This window comes from Papio anubis, chromosome 9, assembly GCF_008728515.1.
Source record: "Papio anubis isolate 15944 chromosome 9, Panubis1.0, whole genome shotgun sequence".
NCBI lineage: Eukaryota > Metazoa > Chordata > Mammalia > Primates > Cercopithecidae > Papio > Papio anubis.
Window position 1 is genome coordinate 6615597 of NC_044984.1, and position 16771 is coordinate 6632367.

A 16771-nucleotide genomic window follows, 5' to 3' on the forward strand; every position below is an offset into this window, starting at 1 on the left:
GCTGAGACCTAGGTCCAGACCCCTGGCTCTGCCACCGAAAGGCTCAATTGCTTTGGGCAGTTACTCCGGGACCTCACTTTGCACGTGGACTCACCTAGTGGAGACAAAAGTACATGCCTCAGTAGAGCACACACACCTGTAATCCCAGCACTTTGGGAGGCCGAGGCGGGCGGCTCACCTGAGGTCAGGAGTTTGAGACCAGCCTGGCCAACATGGTGAAACCCCGTTTCTACTAAAACTACAAAAATAAGCCGGGAGTGATGGCGCACACCTACAGTCCCAGCTACAGGCGTGCTGAAGCAGGAGAATCGCTTGAACCCGGGAGGTGGAGGCTGCAGTGAGCTGAGACCACACCACTGCACTCCAGCCTGGGCAACAGAGTATGAGGCTCCATCTCAAAAAAAAAAAGTACCTACCTCAGAGTTCAAACTAGTGAATATTAGGAAGTGCTTGAGACAGTGACACCAAAGTGCACATTAAATACTCGCCAGTTTCATTATTATTAAAGAATCCATTTGAATGTCAGCTCAACACAGCCTCCTATACCAAGGCATTGTGAATTGCATCTCCCCCGTTTCTCCAGGCTTTTCCAAGAATCAGGGACACTGTAGCCTGTTGGTCTCAGAGTATGACAGACACGGAGGCACATGTTTAGCTAATACTTAAACAGAGACCCTGAGCGCACATACACCCGCGCACACATGCCCGGAGCTTCACCTTCTCTGTCATTCTGCAGTGACCAGGAGAGCAAGAGCTCCCACCTCCCTTCAAAATACTGTGCCCATCCCGGGCACTAAGGCCTCTTTAAAGCACGGCACATCCACGAGGGAGGGTCACAGCCACATACACTCCACCCAGCAGGTGGACAGCGTGAGCATGTGGACCAAAGCAGGGACAAGGTGCCCCGGCCAGCCCCAACGCCCTCCGCCGCTGACAGGGACAGAAGCCCTCTCCAACTGCGTGTGCTGCAGAGGCCATGTGTAGCCTCCAGTGGCGTTCTATTCCACGCCAGTGCCTGGGCCAGTCAGCACCAGTGCGGAAGACAGTGAGCTGGCTCCGGACAACAGGCATGGAGGAAAGTTCCCACATTCACATTCCTGATACGTGGACAAGGTGAGGCGCCGCAATCGCTCTGGCAGCATTTTAAAGATGGAGAAGTAGCAGACACCCACGCGTGAAGGCCGGAGAGCCCCAACTGTGGTGGAAACGGCCCCAGAATGGTAGGGCCAAGCCTAGCTCCAGATACCGCAGAGCCCTGGAGAAGCCAAGCCCGAGGGAGGAAGCCCGAGGGAGGAGCGCCTGTCCCCAGGGGCCAGGCCCGGTGCACTGCTGCAGCTGATGCTCCCCTCGGTGCAGCCCCACCCTCTGCCTTGCTGAGTTCCCAGCTGCGAGGGCCTCCGGTGCAAGGGAGAGGCAGGTCTCTATCTCATGGAGCTATCAGATGAGACATCGCGATCGGAGTCCTCAGCCTCGCTTGGCGGCGGCGGCGGGTCGCTAAGCGGGACCGCAGCGAAAGCAGGAGACTTTCTAGAAAAAAACACCAGTCGTCAACCTTGGGGCAGGCCGGAATCCTGAAGACGGCACTCCTCTTCCTGCCGCCTCATTCTCTGGCAGCAGGTGAGCAGTACCGGAAGCGAGGGCGGGGCCGCGGGATGGCGAGGGAGCGGCAGGGACTGAACTCTCTCCAACCCTACCCTGACAGGGAAATGGGCCCCGCCTGTGTCTTGGGAACTGAGGCTGAGGTCAGGCACGATGGCTCACGCCTGTAATTCCAGCACTTTGGGAGGCCAAGGCGGGTGGATCACGACGTCAGGAGTTCAAGGCGAGCCTGGCCAACATGGTGAAACCCCATCTCTACTAAATATGCAAAAATTAGCCAGGTGTGGTGGTAGGCGCCTGTAATCCCAGCTACTTGGGAGCATGAGGCAAGATAATCCCTTGAACCCAGGAGGCAGAGGTTGTAGTGAGCCAGAAAAAAAAAAAGAACGAACGAACTAGCTGAAGTCACAGGAGAGAGAAGCTGCCCAGCCTTCAGCACCCTGACTCTAGGGTGTTGGCTTTATGTCTATCTGCAGTATTTTTGTGATTTTTAAAAATTCACTTTCTTATTGCGGTGTAACTTACACAGGGTCAAATGCATAAATCATGGCCCTGACCTTAGATAAAAATCTGCCCCCACAACCCTTCTGTTCCTTGCCAGTTTTTAAACTGCCTCTAACCAGGGGAACTACCAGAGCAGCTGGCCTTGGGAGGTTTCAGTCCTCCTGCCATGAATGGACACAGCGTCTTCCAACTGCCAAGGGAGAGAGCTGTGGGTCTGGAACAGCCACACCAGGTGACTCCCAAAGGGCAGCCCCACAGCAAGATGTGACCCAGTCACTGCCTGAGGGTCTTTGGGGCTGTGTTCCAACCTTTCTCCCCGCTGCGTCCCCCCGGAAGGCCCCATGCCCAGGGGAGGCGCCTACCGGTCTCCGGACTGGGTGATGAGCCGGCGGCAGGTCTCCATCTGCACATCCAGACCGCGCTTCATGCTACACATCTCCATGTACTCATGCAGGTGCCGGTTCATGTCGTTCTTGGCTGTGGCCAGCTCCAGCTGTGGTGGGGCAGGCAGGGCCATCAGGGTTAGCAGGTGGGGTTCACAGCGCCTCTGTTCCCCGTGCCAGGAGGCTAACAGGCCAAGAGCAGTGGCTGGGCTGGGGGCCCAGGCAGCCATTACTGAAGGCTCAGATTTTAAAATAAATCAGACCAAGGCAAAAGGCACCCAATATGCTATCATTTCCTCTGGTTTTCCTGGAAATCTTTGCCTGTGGAGGAATGCAAAGGTACTGCGGCAGGCTGTGTGCTTTTAAGACTGGTAAGAGTGGTGAGGAAAGTCAGTGTGGGCGGAATGGAGCAGATCCACAGGCTCCCAGGGCCACACGGGTTCCCGCCGGGCCTGGCTCATCCCTCATCCCCTGCACTGTGAGCTCCTGTAAGGGTTAGCAACGGGTCTTCCTCATCCTGGCAGACCCAGACCTCGAAGGGAATTAACTCACTCCGTGACGTGCCCACGAGACCGCGGCATACAAGAAGCCTGGCTCACTGCTGAAAGGGGCCCAATCCTCTTACCATTTTCTCCTTATCACTTTATTTTCTCACCTAAAAGCCATTCTGAGACACTACAAGGAAGACTCCCATATTGGAGGTGCCATTGATTCTGAGACATGTCCTGACTTCAGAAATGTCACACGTGGAAAACATGGGGCTCAGAATCAAAGAAATCCAGTCTCCCTCCCAGGGCCCATTCTTCAGCCCAGACTCTGAGGCAGGCAGAGAGGCAGGGCCCAGGCAGCACAAACTCTGTGCCAGGGACAGCCGACTGCCTCTCTTTGTTTTGGGTACAAAGGGCAGGGGCCACAAGGGGAGGCAAAATGGAACTCCCTGGAGATGACGTTCGTGACTGCCTGAGTGAAGAGAATGGGGAAGATACCAGCTGTGATAATCTGGATTGGACAGAGAGGGTGGGAACTTAGAGAAAGATGGAAACAGGTTACAGGGCCAGACAACAGAGATGATCAGGACAGTGACATCTGGGGTGAGATGGTGGCTGGCTGGGTGAGAAGCCCCAGTGGGGACAGCTTCAGTGGTAGCCTTGGCTCCACAGCTGGAGCCCCACAGTAGTGGGAGGAACAGGACACGGTGACTGTTCAACCCAGGGAGAAAATACAGAGCCACCAGTCCTTGTTCAGATCAGCTGCCTACACGCCAATTTCTCCACCTTGGAAAAGCTGGAGTGCAGGGGTCTGGGTTCTGGAACCATCACTCAGGGAGACTGGGAAGAAGGAAATGAACCAAATGTATTCTACTGAAATACAAGGCTAGTACTGCCACCAGTAGTCTCTGCATATGTCTATGTCCCCACTTAATTCACAAATTTACAGCAGGAACAAGGTCAGGAGGTGAACGTGCAAGTCAGGAGATGTCCTTGACAAGCTACCTTGAAAACTGCAGGCTCCCTGTGTGACCAGACTTGGGGGTGAGAGGGGAGGAGATGGAGAGAGGTGAGGAGCAGTGGGGAAGAACTGCCTCCCGCCCACCACTCCGGGCCTTGGCTTTGCCAGAGGAACTGGTCCTTGCTCCATCTTAGTGACCTTGAGAGATCAAAGGTCACAAAGATAAAGGCACCTTGGGTACTCCTGAGGTCAGCAAGTCCTCCTAACAGTTCCCCTAATGCAGAAGTCCCCACACCCCAGGCCACGGACCAGTACCTGTCTGTGGCCTGTTAGGAACCAGGCCGAACAGCAGGAGGTGAGCAGTGGGCAAGTGAGTGAAGGTTCATCTGTATTTGCAGCCGCTCCCCATCACTGGCATACGGCCCAAGCTCCACCTCCTGTCAGATCCGCGGCAGCATTAGATTCTCACAGCAGCGTGAACCCTACTGTGAACTGCGCATGCGAGGGATCTAGGTTACGTGCTCCTTACGAGATTCTAATGCCTGATGATCTGTCACTGTCTCCCATCAGCCCCCGATGGGACTGTCTAGTTGCAAGAAAACAAGCTCAGGGCTCCCACTGATTCTACATTATGGTGAGTTATATAATTATTTCATTATATATTAAATGTAATAAAAATAGAAATAAAGTGCACAGGCTGGGCATGGTGGCTTACGCCTGTAATCCCAGCACTTTGGGAGGCTGAGGCGGGTGGATCACCTGAGGTAGGGAGTTCAAGACCAGCCTGACCAACATGGAGAAACCCCATCTCTACTAAAAATACAAAATTAGCCAGGCGTGGTGGCACATGCCTGTAATCCCAGCTACTTGGGAGGCTGAGGCAGGAGAATCGCTTGAGCCCGGAAGGCAGAGGTTGCAGTGAGCCAAGATTGTGCCACTGCACTCCAGCTTGGGCAACAAGAGCGAAACTCTGTCTCAAAAAAAATAAAATAAAATAATTTTAAAAAAATAGTAACAAAGTACACAATAAATGTAACGTGCTTGAATCATCCCAAAACCATTCCCCGCCGGGTGAGTGGAAAAACTGTCTTCCACAAAACCAGTCCCTGGTACCAGAAAGGTTGGGGACTGCTGCCTAAAGTCATTGTACTGGGAGAGAGGAGGAGTCATGATTTGAAAATACCTTTTTTTTTTTTTTTTTTGAGACGGAGTCTAGCTCTGTTGCACAGCCTGTAGCACAGTGGCACAATCTCAGTTCACTGCAGCCTCCACCTCCCAGATTCCAGCAATTCTCCTGCCTCAGCCTCCCAAGTAGCTGGGATTACAGATGCCCACCACAATGCCTGGCTGATTTTTGCATTTTTCGTAGAGACGGGGTTTCACATGTTGGTGGCCAGGCTGGTCTCGAACTCTCGACCTCAAGTGATCTGCCTGCGTTGGCCTCCCAAAGTGCTGGGATTACATGCAAGAGCCACCGCGCCCAGCCAAAAATAGCTTAAAAGGCATTATTCCATTTAAGATACCACTTTTGTTCTTTCAGATCATGTTTTACACTGGGCACTTGAGGTCCAGGGAAGACTAGGGAGAGATGGCAGCCCGAGATCTCTTCTTCACGAAGATGGCTGCACAAAGGCCTCTACTTCGTTGAAGATGCAGTGAAAATACAGACCTTAAACCCACCATCCAAAAGAGGGAGGCAAGAATCAGGTAAGCAGGAGGGAGGAAACAGCGAGCCAGGGTAGACAGAAGGGTGGGGACGACTGGTTTCCCTTGCCATGTCTTTAGCTAGCAGCACAAATCCACGAAATCTCATCTACCTGGCCAAGAAAACCGGGTTTGATGAAGAAGCAGGACAGTTTGATGTGTGTTGGGAGAATGAGTATATAGGAAAATAATTTCTCGACTTCTTTCTCAAACACATCCAATGTGAGAGCAATAAAAATAAAGTCACTCCCTCCTTATCCACTGGTTTCACTTTCCACGGCTTCAGGTACCCAAGGTGAACCTTGATCTGAAAATATTAAATGAAAGATTCCAGGCCAGGTGCAGTGGCTCACGCCTATAATCCCAGCACTTTGGGAGGATGAGGCGGGCGGATCATGAGGTCAGGAGATCAAGACCATCCTGGTTAACATGGTGAAACCCCGTCTCTACTAAAACATACAAAAAATTAGCCAGGCGTGGCGGTGGGCACCTGTAGTCCCAGCTACTCGGGAGGCTGAGGCAGGAGAATGGCATGAACCCGGGAGGCAGAGCTTGCAGTGAGCCAAGATAGCGCCACTGCACTCCGGCCTGGGCGACAGAGCGAGACTCCATCTCAAAAAAAAAAAAAAGATTCCAGAAATAAACAATTCCTAAGTTTTAAATTGCACACTGTTCTGAGTGACCTGATAAAATCTCACACAATCGGCCGGGCGTGGTGGCTCAAGCCTGTAATCCCAGCACTTTGGGAGGCCAAGGTGGGCGGATCATGAGGTCAGGAGATCGAGACCATTCTGGCTAACACTGTGAAACCCCATCTCTACGAAAAATACAAAAAAAATTAGCCGGGCGTGGTGACGGGCGCCTGTAGACCCAGCTACTCGGAAGGCTGAGGCAGGAGAATGGGGTGAACTCGGGAGGTGGAGCTTGCAGTGAGCCGAGATCGCGCCACTGCACTCCAGCCTGGGCGACACAGAGCGAGACTCCATCTTGGGGGAAAAAAAAATCTCACTCTATCTAGACCGGGACATGAACCCTCCCTCTGTCCCAAGGATCCACACTGTCTGCACTGCCTGCCCATTAGTTACTTGGTAGCCATCTCAGTGATCAGATTGACTGTCATGGTATCGCAGGGCCTGTGTTCAAGGAACCCTTACTTTTACTACATAATGGCCCCAAAGCACAAGAGTAGTGATGCTGGCAATTTGGATATGCCAAAGAGAAGCCAAAATGTGCTCCCTTTAAGTGAAAAGGTAAAAGTTTTCAACTTAATAAGAAAAAGAATCCGATACTGAGGTTACTAAGGTCTATAGTAAGAATCTTCTATCCGTGAAATTGTAAAGAAGGAAAAAGAAGTTTGTGCCAGTTTTGCTGTCACACCTCGAACTGCAAAAGGTACTGCCACACCGCATGCTGAGTCTTAGTTAAGAGAGAAAAAGCATTGAATGTGTGGGTGGAAGACATGAACAGAAACACGTTCTGGTTGACAGCACCTGGACCCAGGCTATCAGGGGGTCAGTGCTATCTTTGGTTTCAGGCATCGACTGTGGGTCCTGGAACACATGCCCTGCAGGTAAGAGGGCACTACTGTATGAATCTCCCACATGGGCTTGAAGAGAGGCTGAGAGTCAGAGAAGGCTCCACGCCTCTCCTCAAGTCAGAGCGTCGGGAAAGCACCATCTCACCAGGCCAGGAGAGCTCACAGGGGTCCCGTCCATCCCTCCTCCCACAGCAACCTCCATTCTGTGGTTCCACAAATCCTTCCTTTTTTTTTTTTTCTTTTTTTTGAGACAGAGTCTCGCTCTGTCACCCAGCTGGAGAGCAGTGGCACAATCTCGGCTCACTGCAAACTCTGCCTCCCGGGTTCATGTCATTCTCCTGCCTCAGCCTCCCGAGTAGCCAGTAGCTAGGGCTACAGGCGTCCGCCACCACGCCCGGCTAATTTTTTTTGTATTTTTCGTAGAGACAGGATTTCACCGTGTTAGCCAGGATGGTCTCGATCTCCTGACCTCGTGATCCGCCCACCTTGGCCTCCCAAAGTGCTGCGATTACTGGCGTGAGCCACCGCGCCCGGCTTCCACAAATCCTTCTTGCAGGTCCTAAAGCCTAGAGTTTGAGTTAAAGCACCAGCTCCACTTGCCTCTAGGTACCTCTAGAAGGTACTTCAAGGCTTGGGAAAAAGCATGGAGACTTCTGTTATCTCAACGGCTGAGTGGAAGAAACAGGAAAGTCCCAGTCCGTCTCAGTGCTATGGCACTGATAGTGTTAATAATAATAAAATGGTCCCCACTATGCTACACTCGCTATGAGCCAGACACTGCCCTAAGCTCCATATGTGCATTATTTCATCCGGTCTTCTAAAGAACCCTATAGATGAGGTACTATTAAATTCCTCATTTTACAAATAAAAAGGCCAGGCGCAGTGGCTCATGCCTGTAATCCCAACACTTTGGGAGGCCGAGTTAGGAGGACTGCTTGAACCCAGAAGTTTGAGGCCAGCCTGGAAGGCATAGTGAGACCCTGTCTCTGTAAAAAATCAAAAAATTAGCCGGGCGTGGTAGCACACGCCTGTGGTCCCAGCTACTTGGGAGGGTGAGGTAGAAGGATTGCTTGGATCCAGAAGATCAAGGCTGCAGTGAGCCTGGAGTGACAGAGCAAGACCCTGTCTCAAAAAAAAAAAAAAAGAAAGAAAGAAAAAGAAACAGGTACAAGACAGGACACATGGCTCGTGCCTTTAATTCTAGCACTTTGGGAGGCCGAGGCAGGAGGATCACTTGAGCCCAAGAGTTTAAGACCTGCCTGGGAAACACAGGGAGACCCCATCTCTACAAAAAATAAAAAATAAAAATTAGCTGGGTGTGGTGGCGCACACCTGTGGTCCCAGCTACCCAGAAGGCTGGGGTGGGAGGATCACTCCAGCCTAGGCAACAGAGTGAAACAGAGTGAGACCTTGTCTCAAAAAAGAAAGGACAGAAAGACAAGCGAGGGAGGGAGGGAGAGAGGGAGAGAGGGAAAGAGAGAGAGAGAGAGAAAAAGGGAGGAAGGGAGGGAGGGAGGAAGGAAGGGGCTCAGAGGGAACTAACTTGTTACACGTTCAGAGTGGTTGTAAGTAACAGAGCTGAGATTTGAACCAACATCTCTCTGCTTCTAGAGCCTGAGGTCTTCAGAGCCCACCAGAAGGACTACAGCTGAGAGATCACTCCTCCTCCCAAGACCTTGGTCTCTGGGGTCCTGCAGGAGGGATGAGGCCACTGCACTGCAGCCCCACTCAGAACCCTCTGGGACACTGTGCCCCTGGCTTCCGCTCCTGCCCTTACCTCTATCTGGTCAATGGTCTCCTGATACTCCTTCTCCCGGGTTTTGAACAGGGACTCCGTATCTTTAATCACCTTCTCCAGGCTATCTTCCTGCTGCTGGAGTAGAAAGGGAAGCAGGGGAGGCCAGCCAGGGAGGGGTGGGATAGGGCGCATTCCAAGGGCCAAGTCAGGGAGAGAGAGAGAGAGAGGAAGTCCGGTTAAAGAAACTGGAGAAAGAAAAGCAAAAGGATAAAGGAAGAGGGGAGACGCAGGTAGAGGATGACAGCCACATGGGGGGACAGAGCGAGGAGAGGAGCGGGGGGGTGGGCGTCAGGCTGGAGAGGCAGAGCCAGAGGGCCCTGAGGCCGGGAGCAGAGGTTACCTCTCCCTGGGCCTCTGCAGCTGCCATGGCATAGCCTGAGAAATCCTCCCAAAGCAGCAGGGTCTCCTCAGTCTCCTCCCAAGTCAGGCTGTCACAGTCGTCCTCAAAATCATACTCCCTCCTAGAGACAGGGAACCCGGGTGTCAGGGCGGGCGGGGCCTCGTCCTGGCGGGGGACTGGGGAGCTCCGGCCTCCTGGGCTGCTGTGGCATCGGTGCTACGGGAGCACGGCCTGCGGACTCACAGCTGGTTGAGCATGCGCTGCATCTCCTCGTTGATGCTGAGGGCTGTGCTCTCCTCCTCATCCCCATCGGGCTGGCGGGGCCCCTCACTCTCCGACAGGGAGGTGTCCTCCTCGACGGCAGCCTTGCGCTCCCGCTTCCGCCCCCCCATGGATGGGACCTTAATGGGAGACAAGTGCAGAGACTACAGAGACGAGGCCGGGTGCATGAGGAGAAAGGGCGGGAGCGGGAGGCCGGGCAGAGAGGGCGGGAATGGGGGAGAAGCGTGAACCAGCAGGAAGGGTGGGGCAGACAGAGAGAAAAGTCACAGTTACAATGACAGGAACAGAAACACGGACAGTCACCAAGGGCCAGGCACACAGACACACAGCAGAGGCCAGGGCTGCAGACTGAGAAGGCAGAACAAGAAGAAATCGAGAAAGAGAGAGTCAGACAAGGGAGGAAGGGCTCGCTGGGGCCGCAGTCAGATGTGCATGATGGCTCAAGAGGAAATTTATTTTCTACAAAAAGTCTTTCTGATTAAATGACTCAACTAAAAAAAAAGCTTTAGGTTGCAAGGAGGATGAGGGTGCAATGTGTACAAAGGAGAACCTGAATCACATCCAGATCTGGAAAGCCAGGGGAGAAGGGAGAGAAAGAAATGCAGTCAAGAGAACAAGAGATAGAGAGAAAAAGGGGGAAGAGCAAGGAAAAGAGAAAGGGCAGAAAAAAATCAGTGCTCAAGAGCCCAGCGGGCCCAAACTGAGGGCCAGGAGGCCTAGGCAGCTTAGAACTGGGACTGGGACATTAATAAGCTTGCATGAGATCAAACTAACCAGCTTCTTCTGTGGAGAAGGCAAGAGAGAAGATAAGAGGAAGAGAGGAGAGGAAGCAGACAGAGGAGAGAGAGGGGGAAGGGAGAGACGGCGTTAGAGACCGCTTCCACAATGCCCCTCCTGATGCTGCTCCTTACCCCCCAGCCTAGCCCCGTGAGGCCCCCAGGTGCCAGGTAAGGCTCCCCAAGCAGGAGGCAGGGCCTGCGTTCCAGGCCAGCTGCCAAGGAAGCATCTACCTGCCCCACCCACCCCTGAGAGCAGAGGGCAGCTCCGTCCTCACCTGGAACATCTGGATCATGTCCTCGCAGTTGCGCTGCTGAGCCACATCGCAGAGCTTGGCAGTGATGTCGATGCGGCGGCAGATGTCCATATCCACCTTCATGGCTTTCTCCTGGATCTTGGTGTCCAGCTCCGTCAGGTTCTGTCCAGGGAGCCCAGGGAACAGTGAGGAGGCGGCCAGTTCTCCAGACAAGGACGAATGAGGCCTGGCAAGGTCCTCACCCTTCCCACCACATTGCACCGGTGCCTTTTCTGTGGAGTCTCCCTGAGCTGAGTGCACCCCTCTTCCTGGGGAGCGGGGCCCCCCCCCACAGCACTGTGTGCATATACTGGGCAACGGGCAACTCGGGCCGCTGCTCCCTGGCCAAACGGAAGCCCTGAAGAGCATGCCCAGTGCCCGGGACATACAGGGGCTCACTGGAACCATTAGCGGTCCTCATCCTCCTGGAACTTACATCCCCAGAGAGAAAGAGACTCCTGGGAATTGTAAGAGTGGAGAAAGGACTATACTAATCGCAACAGCTCACACACTCTTCCAGCTAACACTGCGTGCCGGGCACCGTCCTGAGTACATGATCACCTCCACGATACTCCTGCAGAGTGCACGCCTTTATTTCCCCACGCCAAAGATGACGCCTCAGAGGCTGAGGAATCGGCCCAGGGCCCCGGTGCCAGCTGCAGAGCCTCCACCCCGGAAGCCGCTCACTAACTGCTCTGTAACCCTAGGCCCTCAGAAGCTCGCCACCTCTGTGACGCAACACCAAGACTTTTGTTCCTTCTCTTTCTCTGGAGTTAGGGGTGGCTGGGGGAAAAGGGAAGGAGAGCAAAAAGAAGGGGAGGAGCTGTGGATGGGACACCAACAGGCCAACACTAGAAGGGCCTGCTCCTCTGGCCTCAGAAGCCTCACTTCGACCCTCGGGGAAGCCTGGGGCTGCACTCACGTTACTCATGAGCCCCTTGAAGACCACCAGCTCAGCCTTCAACTGTTCCACCTTCAGTGCCAGCTCCTCCTGGCAGGCATCAGCCTCCTGGGCTTCCTGCAGTTGGGAGAAACCCTGATGTTAGTGGCACTGCCGAGGTGGAAGGAAGATAAAGATGACAAGGAGGGACAGGAGATGGCAGCAGGGTCATGGGCAGACAGGGGCACCCAGTGAAGCACCAGCAGCAAGTGGGGTGCCACCCTCACCTCCTGGAGCTCATTTACACGGTCTTGCAGCTGGATCCGCACCGTGTACTCCTCTTCCCACCTGACAGACATGGGAAGGGCAGAGAGAGCTTAGCTACAGAGTCCTTCCCTGCCCCCATGGCTCCCTGTCCCCACCTCTCTGGCTCAGGCCTCAGACCCCAGTTCTGGTTCCCTGGATGGGGAGAAGCAGGGCACGGGAATGCCTGGCCAGCCAGCTGGTGACCAACTGCAGCTGTCACGTGGCTCTGTGCTTCCTGACGGGCGTCCAGCTCGCCAGCTGCCTTCCCGGAACCTCCGGGCCACACACCAGGAGCTCTGTTTGGGCAACTGCTGAGGCTCCAGTCCTCTGCGGCGCCCATCCCCGCTCAGGCCCCAGCTCAGCCAGCTGTCTGGCTGGCCTCATCGCCCACCGCCTGCCCACACCAGACCACCAGGTCCACCCGGCCCAGTCTCCCACCTTCAGTCGCACAGATCCAGGCTCCCGCCTCCTGCCCGCACCAGAACAGAGCTCGTCGAGCCCGCTGCCCTGCCTCTTGTGGTATCATTTAACCCTGTAAAAGCATCTGCAGGACACATACTGTATCAACAGAGTGGGTCAAGAGCCTGGTAGGAGACACTCAAAGTCCTTCCCCACAAGCTCCAGAAACTGCCCACCCAGAGCCTCCTCTAAGTGAGTCACAGAGAGGCGGCCAGGCTGGCTCAGAGGCCAGAAGTCCTACAGCAGCATGACAGCAGTGGACACACGAGCCTGGGGTTACTAGCGCTCCAACCCAGAGGGAAAGAGAAAGCAGAGTATGTAAAGGGTCCCGGTGAGTACGGCGGATGAGAACTAGAAGCAGCCTCTTGCGGGGCCCAGAGTCCAGAGATGAAGGCTGCAGGTGGGCTGGACGACACTCTGGGCCACAGGGCAGGGTCCTAGGTAGGGCATGCTTCCCAGAGCCAGCTTTGTCATGTCTCATCAGCCATGGGAGGTGGCGCATATTCCATTCCATCACAGAGATGGAAGCCAGGGCAATGTGCTGCTTAGGACCTGCCCGGCGTTCCAGGGCCCTGCAGTCTAGCTGGCGTAGCAGCACATCTCAGACCCTGTTCCTGTGAGCTCATCCCTTCTGCCAGCCTGAGAAAGGAGGGGAACTGCACCAAGAGAGAAACTTCAACACAAGAAAGGTGGTTAGGAAGGGGCCAAGAAGACAGCAAGAAAAATGAAAATCTGAGTGGGCAGCCTCTGAAGCCTTGGCTTAAGCCCTTTCTTCCCCTTCCCTCCATCTTCCTTCCTATGTCAGCCTCTGGGTCCCATTCTCCTCACTCACAGCCGCACTGCAGTATTCCTAATAATAACTCCTCTACATCACCTCGGCTGCCCCTCCCTGCTGGGCAGAGCAGGAGGAGGCAGCCAGCCCAGCCACCACCCTGCCAGCTCCCCACACAGCCGGGCTCCCCACACAGCCCAGCTCCCAGCCTTCCTGGCTCCCAGCCCCCTTCCCTGTGTGTCCCACAGGTGCTTCTCCCCTCCCCCCTGGCATTCTCATGCACACAGTCAGGCCACTAAGGGCCATAGTTGCATCAAGTTATATGTTTTCTTAGCTAAGCCCCTTATCTTTTCTGGGTCTTGGTTTCTTCATCTACGATGTGAAGGCATGAACTGTGGTGCCCTCATGCCCCTGGAGCCCACGAGTCCCTCGAGGAAGACAGTAAACCTGTCAAGGGCATGCTAACTCTGGACAAGATGTGTGAGGGAGGGCAGGAGGGACTATCTGACAGTGAGCTCAACAAAGCCTGGAAGAAACTTAAGGAAGGCGGTTAGCTAAAGGTTAAGCTTAAGGAAATCTTACAGGGTAAAAAATCTAAAAATGAATCACCTGGAAGTCCACTACAATTCTATTGTTCTTTAGCCAGATTTCACACAAACAGGTTCATTTTCACCTCCATTTCCATCTGGTCTCACTTACAAGGTTCTCTTAACATGGGCAGAATCTGAGAGCGATTTCCATGCATTCTGCATGAACCAAACACCACTCTTAGAAAAAACTCTATCCCTGGGTTGAAGAGAGAAAGCAGGGACCAATCCTAGGTTGGAAAAATGGGGGCTCAAAAAAAGGTCACACGCAAGGCAGGGGAGCTGAAAATAGAACCCAGGAGGCCTTCAGCTACCTCCCAGTTTAGCGCTCAAGCCATCCCAGGCCTTCTAGGCAGAAAACAGGAGTTACAGTGTTGCTATAAAGAGACCAGAATGAGGGCAAGGGATCTGGGGTGGAAGAAGAGTCACTGCCAGTATCACGTACCATCCAAGTCCAGCTACGGCCTTCTACACAGCAGTGTGCTGCAGAGCTATGAGCTAATCAGTCCCCAAGGAATAACTCTTTCCTGCCCTGGACAGCTGGACCAAGGACAAACGCTCCTTCAGTTAAAAAAAAAAAAAAAAAAAGAAAAAAGCTCCTGAGAACAGCAGTTGTTCCTGTGGTTATGGATGTATTCCAGAACTGTGCCTGTTCCGCTGCTGAGTGTGTTAGTTAACTCCTGCACGGGCAGAGCAGGCTGGTTCGGGTGCCAGAATGACTTCAGGACAACGGAAACTCCCAAGGACACGTAACATGGACCACAACTAAGGAAGCCAGCACAAGGACAGGACTCAAGCTCAGAAAGCCTGCTGATCTCTGATCTGGTAAACTCCAGCAGGGTGGAGATCCCTGAAGGTCGCCCCCACACCCAGCGGTCATTTCCTAGAACATTCGGCCAATCCTCACCCAGTGCTGAATCTCGGCTACACTGGGCTGCATAGGTAGTTCCCGGGCCCGCCCACAAGGGGTCACAATAGCTGAGATGAGAGGGGAGACCGCCAAACCAAAGTCTTCTCTGACTGTCAGTCACCGCCTTCCTCCTCAAGGCATGGGTTGGAGTCTGCAAGACACTACCTCTGTTCTCACACCTGTCCTATCGACTTGGTTATCAGCCATCTAAGGAATCCACTTGGTATACAGCCAGCACTCCTGGCATCACATCCCTTCCCCTTGCCCCTTGGGACCGGGCTCCTCTCAGACAGCCAAATCTTCATCCACAGAATGCACTGGGCCCGCCCGGCAGCCTCGCAGTCCTAGGGAGTGTCCATATCCCAGCTTCTCCCCGCTCAGTCCCCTGCTGGCTCTCCACTCTCCCTCCACCGCTGGCGTTTTATACTGCCAAGAGATTCCCCCATCAGCCCTGCTCTCCACCCTCACCCTAGGGAATTCCCTTCACTCTTTCTTTTCCCACTTTGTTGACCTACTCAAGCAATGAGGTCCCGGAGCTTTTCCTATGAAACCACAGCAGGTACCTGGTTTCCATCAGTATTCTTTGAGAAACCTTGGGCTGTGAAAGAATCACCCGTTGCAAGGTACAGCCCCTTCCTTACCACCCCCTTCCAATTTCACTCAATTTACTCTCCCAAATTGACGCTATATCCTTGCCTCCTACTTTTCAAGTTTATATCCCTAAACTGCCCCAGGGCTGAGACCGGTAGGGCTCAGACCCAGTCCCTTTCACACCCACAAAGCCCGCAGTTAAGCCTGGATGCAGAGACAAGCCGGAAAAGTAGGAATTCTCCAGTGTTCCGCTCCCAGCGTCCTTCTTCCTGTCACGAGTGGGGCTTCTGCATTCTCTGCAGATTCTAGTCTCCCTGCGTCCAATTCCTTCCAAGCTCCTCATTATACAGCACAAACTTTCCTCTCATTCTTTTCACCCCTGATTCTTCGGAACCCACACCGACTCCCGGCCCGTTGTGAGGGGCATGACACAGAGAGCCCTGTCCCCTCTTCCCAATCCCTACCTCCGCTTGTACTCGTCCCGCTCCCGCTTCACTTTGGCCAGCACGTTGTAGAGCGCGCGGATCTCAGGCGTGATGGTGTCGATTTGGACGCCCACCCCATCCGGGTGCACCCACGACAAGCCAGGCCCTTGCACCAGAGTGGGCTCCAGTCCCGGCCCGAGCCGGCGGGCGTGCGAGAACGACCAGATGGTGCCGGGCATGAAGCGGGCAGACGAGGAGTAGGCGGTGGAGGTGGAGGTGGAAGACGACGAGAGGCTGGCCGCGGAGGGCGCGAGGGGGCCGGCCGGAGAGCGCGCGGGCGAGCCCAGCACCCGCGCCGACGGGCTGCAGACAGCGGCCGGCCGGGCGCCCAGCGGCAGCCCCAGGGGCCGGATGGGGCTGACGAAGCCGGTCTGCACGGCCTGGTCGCGACGACCCAGGCCCCGCCGGCCCTGCTTACCCTCCTCCAGCGCTTGCTGCAGCTGCTTCTCCAACAGCCGGTTCCGGCGCTCCAGCTCATGCACCTTGGCCAGGAAGCAGCGGAACCGGAGGTTCAGGGTCTTGAGCACGTTGATGTTGGAGCCCAGGTCATTGCGGAGGGCCATGGCGGCAGGCGGGGCCGGCCCCGGCCCGGGGGGCGAGTAGGCAGCAGGGCCGGCCGGCGAGAGAGGCGCCGGGGGTAAGTCTCCTCCCCCGGCGAAGTGGTCGCCTCCCAGTGAGTCCCCCAGCGGCCCGGCCAGGCCCTGCTGCTCCTGCTGTAGGAGGAAGAGGTTGGGGCCGAATAACGGATTCATGGCTGCGCCTTCTGCTGGGAGATGCAGACCAGTGCAAGAGCAGGGATGGAGGGCGAGCGAGAAGAGCCAATGCGGCGCCGGCGGGACAGGGCCGACCAATCAGGAGGCTCGGCGGCAGGGCAGAGGTCAGGGGGCGGGCCGAGGGGGGAAGCCAATGACAGGCTCCAACTGGAGGCCGGACCCTGGACCTTTCCGGATCTGAAGCCGAGCCCAGGGGGATGAGGGGCCCACCGCCTGGAATCCAGCTGGGGTGGCGTAAAGCCCAGGCCCTCCAGTACCCCATGGGTTCTGGTGGCAAGCCCATCTCCCCTACGCTACTTTTTTTCTGAGACCGAGTCTCACTGTCGCTCAAACTGGAGTG

The 16771-nt window shown here is 54.9% G+C and overlaps 1 protein-coding gene across 11 annotated transcripts; it reads right to left on the reverse strand.

The window, feature by feature from the left end:
- Window positions 1-472: 472 nt before the first annotated feature.
- Window positions 473-16477, reverse strand: IFFO1 (intermediate filament family orphan 1). 11 transcript variants are annotated; one of them, XM_021921949.2, is made up of 10 exons: window positions 15638-16477; window positions 11836-11896; window positions 11591-11686; window positions 10651-10791; window positions 10371-10376; window positions 9558-9715; window positions 9315-9435; window positions 8954-9046; window positions 2466-2596; window positions 473-1527 (listed from the first exon to the last, which is right to left on the reverse strand). In XM_021921949.2, exons 1-10 carry the CDS (start codon window positions 16408-16410, stop codon window positions 1422-1424), a joined length of 1686 nt encoding a protein of 561 aa, XP_021777641.1. In that variant the 5' UTR covers window positions 16411-16477; the 3' UTR covers window positions 473-1421. The 11 variants fall into 11 exon arrangements, with proteins under 11 accessions (XP_021777641.1, XP_009178306.1, XP_021777639.1 ...); XM_009180042.4 differs by having other exon boundaries at window positions 8954-9049; XM_021921947.2 differs by having other exon boundaries at window positions 8954-9049; window positions 9558-9739.
- Window positions 16478-16771: the final 294 nt, after the last annotated feature.

Excerpts from the sequence above, each read along its gene's own strand:
- IFFO1 (XM_003905856.5), bottom strand. The coding sequence starts at position 16,410 with ATGAATCCGTTATTCGGCCCCAACCTCTTCCTCCTACAGCAGGAGCAG. Across the intron at positions 11,687-11,835 it reads GTGTAAATGAGCTCCAGGAG|GAAGCCCAGGAGGCTGATGC; the intron begins GTGAGGGTGGCA and ends TCCCAACTGCAG. Across the intron at positions 2,597-8,953 it reads AGACCATTGACCAGATAGAG|CTGGAGCTGGCCACAGCCAA; the intron begins GTAAGGGCAGGA and ends GCCCCACCACAG.